Source organism: Hypanus sabinus, chromosome 22 (genome assembly GCF_030144855.1).
Source record: "Hypanus sabinus isolate sHypSab1 chromosome 22, sHypSab1.hap1, whole genome shotgun sequence".
Lineage (NCBI taxonomy): Eukaryota > Metazoa > Chordata > Chondrichthyes > Myliobatiformes > Dasyatidae > Hypanus > Hypanus sabinus.
Window position 1 is genome coordinate 22,117,366 of NC_082727.1, and position 10,802 is coordinate 22,128,167.

Sequence of the window (10,802 nt, forward strand, 5' to 3'; positions counted from 1 at the left end):
AAAACTCTCATGCTTTGTCTGTGACCTCCAATTAACGCAAACGGTGCAATACAGCGGCACTTTTTTTGGCTAAATCAACTTGAAGTGCGCTAACTTACAGAATGCAGGAAAAGTTCAGGGTTATATAGTCATATAAAATTGCTCATCGAGAACTGATCCACCATCATGGAAATCGGGACTTGACACCACGACGCATGCGCACGGCCAGCCTCAGCAGCGACACCAAGCGGAGCAAAAGGGCAGGGCAGCTCTATTTCGATTCTCTCAAAGGGTGCCCAGCGGGTCACCCCGTTGTCTAGTATACTCTAACTTCAGGCCCAAATTGTCTCAGCCCTGCTGGTTGATCATCTCGGGAATTATCCTGGTGAATCTCCTCAAGAGTGCCTTCAATGGAACTCATCATTTCTTTAAGCACAGGGGACAAAAACCATGAACAGAATTCTAGGTGTGTCCGTATCCACATGCTATACATCACTGCACCATTCCTAACTCCACTCCCTGTGCATTAAAGGCCAAAGTACTGCCTGCTTTCTGAACCACTTCATGAGAATCACTATATCATCATGAGATTTCGGAGTTCTCAGCAGACTTGGACATCTTACATCTCATTCCATTCTTGTCATTAAATAATTAACAACTACGTCCAAGAACCGATCCCTGGGTTTCTCCAAAAGTTACCTTCTTCCAGTCTGAAAATTACCCACTTATTCCAGACACACAGAAAACACTGGAGGAATGAAACGGGTCAGCCAGTGTCTACGGAGAGGAGTGAACAGTCATTGCATCAGCTTTGCTTATTTAGGAAATAACCATTGTTCAACGTCCTGTGGGTCTGGCTGTCTACCAATGACACCATGCTTTTCTTTGATTATCTTTGGGTACATAACAATGTACTGGGTAATAAGTGACTAGTAGCATTCACAGCATAAAAGTGCCACGCAGTGTTGATCTCCAATAAGAAAGCCTAATCACCTACTCTTGAGGTTCAATGGAATTGCTGACTCTGAGTTTACCACCATGAAATGCCAGGAGGTCACAATAATCAGAAAGTCCCCAGAAGCAGATGTGTAAGTAGAATATGCTCTTAGTAGGTCTGTGGGACATGCTCAGAATGTGAAGCTATAGTATCAGAGAAAGAAAAAAGAGCCAATCACAGGTTGATGAAAAGCAGAAGTAACTCATTCTGATTTGGACAGGAAGACAGAAGATTTAGTGGTATATCTGGATGCCTCATCTGTGCCCAGTTAGAAGCTGAGGCGCTGCTCCTCCAAACTGTGTTGATCTTTGCTGTAACAGTGTAATACCAGAGGTCATCAAAAAGAATAAAATCATCTTAGCTGAACTGTTGTCTTTCGCACATTAATGTCTTTTGCAAACTTATTACAGGGTAGAAAAGGCAAAGGATTTGTTGATGGGAATGTCAAACACAACAGTCCACCAGCTCCTGAATGACATTGATACTTGAATGTGGAGGAGGAAATGTTTGAGAAGACAGTACACCAAAGAGAACCCAAATTTGTGTACATGTCCATGATCTGACCTGATAAATAGCCATAGATTTGATAGCAGTGAAATGGCTCTCATTTAGGTAGGGATTCACTAGGCCACTGCACATATGGATACACCAGCAAGTTCACATCTGCTCTGTGTGTGGGGAAAGAATTCATCAAAGCATCTGATTTTCAGAAACACCAGAGAATTCACACCGGGGAGAGGTCTTTCATCTATTCCAGATGTGGCAAGGGATTCATTCAGTCACCTGAGCTACTGAAACACCAGTCATTTCATGCAGATGAATAGCTGTGTACTTGTTCTGAGTATGGGAATGAATTAATTCAGTCAGTTCACCTCCTGCAGCTCCAGTGTCCTCTACTTATTACTCCCAATAAGTAGAGGTCACACTTCTGTCCTGAGTGACCAAAGAAAATTATTCAATCACCACAGCTGCTGAAGCACCAGCAACTTCACATCAGGGAGGAAGTTTAAACAAGTTCTTTGTTAATTTTTTTAACCATCATGGTGACTGAATCCAGTTGCAAGTTCATGAGGGACTGTTAATATCGGATCCTGCAGTTATTGCCCATCACACCCAGGACTGATTGCTGAGTATTGCTGGGGTTGTTCTCCTGCTTTTAGATTTCATTGTACTGTTGTTTAATATTGTGGATCTGTGACAAATAAATCAGTTCTCTTAAAAATCCTGGTTTCAGATGCTTACAGTCTCTGCCACATCCCAATGTAAAGTAGAGAAGCCACTTAGTTCAATTGGTTACTGCCCGTGTTTCTGTACCATATATGTGCTTTAAAATCCATCCTTTCTGTTTGCCTCTCACTCTCCATGGGATGAAATATTCCAACTGGTCACCACTCTGTGGGTGAAGAGGTTTACGTTGTATCTCCTCTATGACTTTCTACATACTGCAGAAGAAGGTAAGTTCACTGGGATTTTGCCCCAAATATTCAACATTCCTCAGGGCTCTGGACCAAGGAAGAATGCATGGTTAAAAACCTTCTAATATGCTCTTTTCAAAATTGTGGGCCATTTTCACTGATGTCAAATGGCTGTGACTCACACATTTGCAATGTTGCAATGAACCTCTCTGCTCTATGCTATGGTAACAGAATGGGGAATAAATGTTTGATGAAGTAGGAACAGGAACCAGAGAGGAGCCAGCCCAAATCGGGGGCTTGGAGGTCCAGAAAGTAGTGGGGCTACAGTTTACATGGAGGAAAGAAGGGAATCAGACTAGGAGGAGATGTCTTCATATGAAAGATCAGCAATGTCTGGAAACCGATTGATTGAATTTCGGGTCGAGACCCTTCACTATGCCTTGACTTTGTGTCTACAGCACTTTGAGTGATTTCTATAATTCCAGGTTTTGCAAAATCGCTTCTGTGTTTACTGATCTGCATTTGTAAGTGGCTTGGACTTAGACTTTTGACATATAGAATGCCTGTTGATATTGAGTATATTGCTTGTGGGAACCTGCTGCTTCAAAGTAGACGCTGAGTTTTCTACCTAAAAACCTTGACTGTATTTGAAACGCAGTGTTGAACCGGAGCTTGAAGTCACTTTCAATGGCAACTTGCTTACCCATAGGCCTTCGCGCTTCAGAATTCGCCTGCGATGATCCAAGGATCAAATGCGCAGGCGTAATAGTCGCGGACTGTGCCCGAAAATCGAGCATGCGCGTAGTGGACAAAAGACGGTCGTCTGGGTGGTCGGCGGCAGGTAAGACGAGGGCTGGGGTTTGGGGTCTCGTCAGTGCTGTCGTCCGCACCGTGACTGGGGGATAATTGTTGTGAGCTCCGATCACACCGTGGTACCGCAAGCTCAGGCCAGCCGCGGGCCTTTCCCTCTCTGTCAGACCCACAATACGCACCCGGGCCTCGGGGACATTTTTGCTGATGAGCTAAGGTGCTGGCGCCATTTTTGGGCCGCATGCGCATTGCTGGCACCGTGACGGATAGACGGGTCCCTCGATGGTGGGCTCTCTGGGTATAGAGGCTCCCATGGATGGTTTCCCCACCGGTCCGCAAAGCGAGTTTGGAAGCGCAGGCGGAGGAAGTGGTTGCTGATCGATCTTCCAAGCCCTGCCGAGCTCCAGATCCAAATCCAAGGATTAGGAAACTCGGAACAAAATATTGTTCCGAATTCATCTCGGGCGAAAAGTCTATCTTCCAATCAATAAAAATATGAGTTAGTGCTGCATGAAAAAAGAACAAAATCCTTCCATCAGGTTTAGTTCTTAAGAAAATTATCCTGTCTGAAATGCTGCCCGTCACCTATTGATTTCTTTTGTAAATCTTTTGACAGGTTAGAAATGGCAAAGGATTTGTCTATGGGAATCTCAAGTGCAGTAACAAGTCAGTGTTGCTGTCTCTGTCCAGATATTTAAGGAGTGACCAGATCTTTTCTTTGTAAAACCAATATATCTGTTGTTGATCCTTGGAAAAGAAGTATCTCATCCCAGCTGAAAATATGCTTTGTATCTGAAATGAAGTTACCTGTTGTAACTCAGGGAAATCCACCAGAGCTGGGGTGCTGAGAAGACACCAGCATTTGTTCACCAGAGATCATTTCTTCACATGCATTGATTGTGCAAGGGTTTTGCTACATCTGACTCTGAATCACCAGAGAACTGGTGGCAGATTGATATCAGTGTGGGAAGGGATTTACTCACTTAGCCCACATGCAGACAAACCAGTGAGTTCTCAGTGGGGAGTGGCCATTTACCTGCTGTTTTTGTCCATCCAGCCTGCAGATACATCAACAAGTTCACACCATAGGGAGATAGTTGAGCAATTCTGAATGTGGAAAGCAATTCATTCTGTCATCCAAGCTAAAGAAACATCAGAAAATTCAAACCTGTAAGAGGCCATTCACCTGCTCCAGGTGTGGAAGAGATTCACTCAGTCAGTGCACCTGCAGACACACCAGTGAGTTCACAATGGAGACGAGATGGGACGAGATTCACTGTTTAATCTGTTGACCCATGAGTGAGTCGGGAGAGGCCATGCCTCTGCTCTGATTGTAGGAAAGGATTTACTTGGTCGTCTGACCTATTGGCGCACCAGTCAGTTTACACTGGTGAGATGCCGTTCACCTGCTCAGATTGTGGGAAGGGATTTTCTCAGTCATATCAGCTGAAGGTACATCAGCGAGTTCACACTGGGGAGAGGCCATTCACCTGCTCAGACTGTGGTAAGGAATTCACTCATTCATCCAACCTGCTGAGGCATCATCGAGTTCACACGGGAGAGAGGCCGTTCACCTGTTCCGTGTGTGGAAAAGGATTCTCTCGGCCATCCCACCTACAAACACACCAGTCAGTTCACACTGGGGAGAGGCCGTTCATCTGCTCAGACTGTGGGAAGGGATTCACTCAGTCATCTTACCTACTGGCACACCGGTCAGTTCACACTGGGGAGATGCCATTCACCTGCTCAGACTGTGGGAAGGGATTCACTCAGTCATCAAACCTACAGAGACACCAGTCAGCTCACACTGGGGAGAAACCATTCATCTGCTCGTTCTGTGGGAAGGGATTCACTCGGTCTTCGGGCCTACTGACACACCAGTCGGTTCACACTGGGGAGAGGCCATTCACCTGCTCAGACTGTGGAAAGGGATTCACTCAGTCATCTCAACTGAAGGTACATCGGAGAATTCACACTGGAGAGAGGCCATTCATCTGCTCATACTGTGGGAAAGGATTCACTCGGTCATCTGACCTACTGGCACACCAGCGAGTTCACACTGGAGAGAGGCCATTCACCTGCTCAGATTGTGGGAAGGGATTCACTCAGTCATCTCAACTGAAGGTACATCAACGAGTTCACACTGGGGAGAGGCCGTTCACCTGCTCGGACTGTGGGAAGGCATTCACTTGGTCATCTCAACTGAAGGAACATCAGCGAGTTCACACTGGGGAGAGGCCGTTCACCTGCTCATACTGTGGGAAGAGTTTCACTCGGTCTTCCCTCCTACAGACACACCAACGAGTTCACACTGGGGAGAGGCCATTCACTTGTTCCTTGTGTGGGAAGGGGTTCACTCATTCATCCCACCTACGGACACACCAGTCAGTTCACACTGGGGAGATGCCATTCACCTGCTCAGACTGTGGGAAGGGATTTCCTTGGTCATTTCAACTGAGCCTACACCAGCGAGTTCACACAGGGGAGAGGCCATTCACCTGCTCAGAATGTGGAAAGGGATTCACTCAGTCATCCCACCTAGTGGCGCACTACCGAGTTCACGCTGGGGGAAAAGTTTAAACAAGCGGCATGCTGGATATTTAACCACTCCAGAGCCAAGTTCAAAAATTACTGTTACTGTCGAACTCTGCAACGATTGCTGCTGCTTATTACACCCACTTCTACACCCTCGTCACTGGGCATGGAAGAATTTTCTTCTGCTGATGTTCACCTTTAATGGGACTAGAATTTAATATTCTGAATCTGTGATTAATAAATCAATTCTGTTTTAAGCTCTATCTTGGGTACCTACTGAGTCTACAACACACCCAGTGTAGAGTAGGAAGTCAACTCAGCCCAGCTGGTCCCTGCCAGTATTTCTGTTCCACAGTAGTCCTTTTAAATCCTTCCCTGCTGTTCACCTCTCGCTCTCCCTGCGGTGATGGGTTGCAAACAGTCCCCACTCTGTGGCTGAAGAGTTTTCCCTTGAAATTCCTGCATGACTTTCTGCAAACTGAAGATGGTGATGAGCTGGACCAAGGAAGAACAATGTAGGTTGTTAACCTCCATATGCCCTGTTCATTTCAACATTATGGGTCATTTTCACTGTTTATAAAGAGTTGTGTCTCATACAGTTGGGTTGTTAAAGTACACCATTTTCCGCTAAAGACTGAAAGTAGAACGGAGAACCTTTAGTTGAATGTTCAATGGAGCAGGGTCAGAAATGGGTCAACCCAGGGACTCTGGGCAGTGGTTGGTGTAAGAGCATATGATGCGGGGGGAGAGCAGAGCGGGGCATGACAATGAGTGGCAAACATTTAGAAGCTGATTGACACAGAGAAAAATTACATTGACTTTGACAATGTACACACAATGCCTGTTGACATTGAATATATTGCTTGTGGGAGCTTGCAACTGAGTTCTCATAAAAGTATTGATTGGTCTGGTGTCATTTTGGCAGGGGGGAGACAATGCTTGTAATTGTTTTCAATGGCACTGTTCTTACCCAGGAATCTCTGAGACTCAGGGTGTACGATCACTGTGAATCAAGTGCATAGCTGCTGAGAGTCTAAAGATAAGCTCTATGCATTACTTTTGTGTCTTTAGCAGATTACCTTTGAATGCCATCTGGTTCTGGATCTGTCTGTCAAGTGAGACCATTGTTTCTTCTATTCTGTCCGGATGGATAATGAAAACAGACACCTCTGTTTTGGGTAACAAGTGACCCATTGCATTCACACCACAGAAGTTCCACACATGAACAATTTCTAACAAGAAAGTCTAATAATCTACTATTGACATTGCCATTGCTGAGTTCATCCCCATCAATCTCCCTAGTGTCACTGATCTGAAAGCCTCCAGGAACAGCTGTGTAAGTACTGTTGGGTATTGTGATGTGCTATAGCAATGGACAGAGACACACTAAACCAAATCACAGATAGATAATAGGCAGGATTGTTCCATTACGTTACAGACAGGTAGACAAGTCAGGGGATTCGAAACTGAGCCCAGATGCCTGAACTGTGAATTGGTAGATTTGTTCTAACTTGCATGGAGTATCATTATGACAGTATGATGTCAGAGATTGCATTGGAGACTAAAACTATATAGGATGCTGGTCAGACCCCACTTGGAGTATTGCACTCAGTTCTGGTCGCCTCACTACAGGAAGGATGTGGAAGCCATAGAAAGGGTGCAGAGGAGATTTACAAGGATGTTGCCTGGATTGGGAAGCATGCCTTATGAGAATAGGTTGAGTGAACACAGCTTTTTCTCCTTGGAGCGACGGAGGATGAAAGGTGACCTGATGGAGGTGTACAAGATAATGAGAGGGCACAGGTTTAAGGTGCTTGGAAGTAAGAACAGAGGAGATGTCAGGGGTAAGTTTTTTACACAGAGACTGGTGAGTGGGTGGAATGGGCTGCTGGCACCGGTGGTGGAGGAAGATTCAATGGGGTCTTTTAAGGAACTCTTGGATCGGTCATGGAGCTCAGAAAAATAGAGGGCTATGGGTAAGCTTAGGTAGTTCTAAGGTAGGGACATGCTCGGCAGAGCTCTGTGGGCCGAAGGGCCTGTACTGTGCTGTAGATTTTCTATGTAACTATCTCATCTGAAATGCTGTCATTCACCCATTGGTATTTTTTTTTAATAAACTTTTTACTGGGTAGAAAAGGCAGGAGATTTTATGTATGGCAATCTCAAACACGACAACTCATCAGTGAGTGCCATTTTACCAGCATTTGAATACCATTGTTCTTTGAATGTAGCATTGGAGATGCTAGATAGCATGTAGATAGGTGTTACACCAGTTGTAGCAAAGAGAGCCCAGACAAATGTCAGTGTAGGGGTGAGATTTGGATGAAGCACCCTGAAAGTAAACCTTGTAGATCATCTTCTAGTTATTGAAGGAGTGATCAAATATTTCCTTTGTAACACCAGTATATCTCATAGGTGTCCTCCTCCTTCAAAGAATGGGGTTTCCCTTCACTATTGATGCTGCCCCCACCTGCATCTCTTTCTCACACGTCTGCGCTCACCCCATCTCCCCGCTGCCTTAACACTTAATCAGTGATAGAGTTCTTGTTACCTACCACCCTATCAGCCTCCACATCCAACACATCATCCTTCACAACTTCCTCCATCTCCAAAGGGGTCCTACCACTAAACGTATCTTTACCTACCACCATCCCCATTCCTTGGCTTTTTGTAGGGATCGTTCCTTCCACGATTCCTTTGTCCATTCATCCCACTCCCGGCACTTATCCCAGCAAGCAGCCTAATGCTTCACCTGTCCGCTCACCTCCATTCAGGGCCCCAAACAGTCCTTCCAGGTGGGACAACACTTCACCTGTAAATCTGCAGGGGTCATCTTTTGTGTCCAGTGCTCCCACTGTGGCCTCCTCCACATTGGTGAGACTCATTGCAAATTGGGAACTGCTTCGTCAAGCAACTTTGCTGCATCCGCCAAAAGCAGAACTTCCCAGTGGCTAAACATTGTCATTGTCATTCCCATTCTGACATGTCAGTCCATGACCACCTCTTGTGCCAAGTTGAGGTGATGCTCAGGGTAGAGGAACAACATCTTGTATTCCATCTGGTTTTAAAAGAAAATTCTATCCCCCTCTCTGGCCTCTTACCAGCCTATAACCTCCCCTTGGAGCCCCTCCTTTCTCTTATAGTCCATTCTCCTCTTCTGCTACTTTTCTTCTCCAGCCCTTTGTCTTTCCAACACCGTCTGGTTTCACCTTCCAGCTATCCTTCCTCACCACCTGCCCCCACCTTTTTATTCTGGCATCTTCCTGATGACGGGGCTCAGCATGAAATATCATTTTCCTAGATACTGCCCGACCTGCTGTGTTACTCCAGGGGCTTCAGTGATTCAGCTGGTCTGCAGGCTCACCAGTGAGTTCACAGTGTACCTGAAGGTACATCAGGGAGTTCATGCCACACAGAGACAGTGCCCCTGTTCTGAATGCGTGGTGGGATTCATTCAGTTGTCCAGCCTGAAGACACATCAGAAAACTCACAGAAGATCAGATGCTCAACAGGGAGAAACCTTTCACCTGCTCCATCTACGGGATGGGATTCATTTTGTTACACTGGGGAGAGGCCAATTGTCTGTGTGAAGGTATTTCCTTGATCATCCCACCTGCAGATACATCCATAAGTTCACATGAGGGGGAGACCACTCATTTGCTCCATATGTGGGAAAGGATTTGCTCAGTTATCCCACCTTGTGAGGCAATAGCAAGTTCACCCAGGGGAGGCAGTTTAAGTTATTCCATGTTGAGTTTTTAACCATCATATTTAGTGAATCCAGTTGCAAGTTCTAGAGTGAGTGTGTTGTCACATTGCAGTTATTGCTGCTATTCATCGCACCTGGAACTGAACTCTGGCCGCCGAGCACAGGAGTGGTTTGTTCGGATGACATTAGCCTTTAACTGACTGGAGTTAAATATTGTGGATCTGACATAAATAAATCAATTCAATTTTAAATTTTGTGTCTCCTGTGCTTCCTGACTCTGCAGCTCACTGAAGGTACAGTAGAGAGGCCACCACACTGCTCAGTTGGTCTCTGCTGGTGTCCCTATTGCGCCTCCTGCCATCATCCTGTAACAATGCTCTATAAATCCATCCCTTCTGCTCACCTCAGGCTGCCCCCTTATACTGACATATTCTGAATGCTCACCATCCAGGATGAAGAACTGACGTCACCAATTAACTGACAACATGTACTCGTTTTCCTAATCACAATGCAGCCCCAGTCACTGAACTGCTCTGAAGCTCAATTATCAATTCTATTATGATATTGACCATTTGAATTCTTGTTCAGCTTCTAGTCACTTATTTGTCTATATAGAATACGAATCATGATACATCCTTACAGGTGGTAACGCAATGCTACATCCTGTTTATTCCTTTGTTTTGCATTTAGGCTGATCAAGATTGCCCAATTATATCTTAGTTTTAGTTAGACTTACTGTCCAAAGTAAAGTGCTTCCTACTCCTCCTTTTGCATCTCGTCCTGGAGCGCTCATGTCTTTGGTGTCCATGTTGTACAATAAGGAGTTATTCTACTAAGGACCTGGTCAGTACAACTGAAGAAGTTGAGCTCAGGTAATCCCTATCATGGCTGAGGGGGAATGCAGTGTTGAATTTGGAATCAGAATCAGATTTAATATCACCAGCATTTGTTGTTTTGCAGCAGCAGTATATTTCAATGAACAGTAATAAAAATTATAAATTTACAAGTGTGTATAAAAACTAATCAAATAGTGCAGTGCAAAAAAAGAGGCAAATTACTGAGGAGGTGTTCATGCGTTCATTGTCCATTCAGAAATCTGATGGCGATGGGGAAGAAGCCGTTCCTGAAACACTGAGTTTGTGTCTTCTGGTTCCTGTGCTGCCTCCTCGATGGTAGCAATGAGAAGAGGGTATGTCCTGGGTGATGGAGGTCCTTCATGAGCGATTGCACCTGCTTCTGGTACCACTCACTGAAGGTAGCACTTTGGATTACAATACAGGATTATATTATAACCCTGAGATCAGAACGATTCGGGGTCACAAGTACGTTACCCACACAGGGTTGGGGGAGGGGATGT

At 45.3% G+C, this 10,802-nt stretch overlaps 1 protein-coding gene across 1 annotated transcript; it reads left to right on the forward strand.

The window, feature by feature from the left end:
* The first annotated feature begins 3,167 nt into the window (after positions 1 to 3,167).
* Positions 3,168 to 9,696, forward strand: LOC132379424 (zinc finger protein 229-like). The gene is made up of 2 exons (XM_059947267.1): positions 3,168 to 3,232; positions 3,818 to 9,696. The coding sequence occupies exon 2, from the start codon at positions 4,597 to 4,599 to the stop codon at positions 5,779 to 5,781; it is 1,185 nt and encodes a 394-aa protein (XP_059803250.1). The 5' UTR covers positions 3,168 to 3,232; positions 3,818 to 4,596; the 3' UTR covers positions 5,782 to 9,696.
* Positions 9,697 to 10,802: the final 1,106 nt, after the last annotated feature.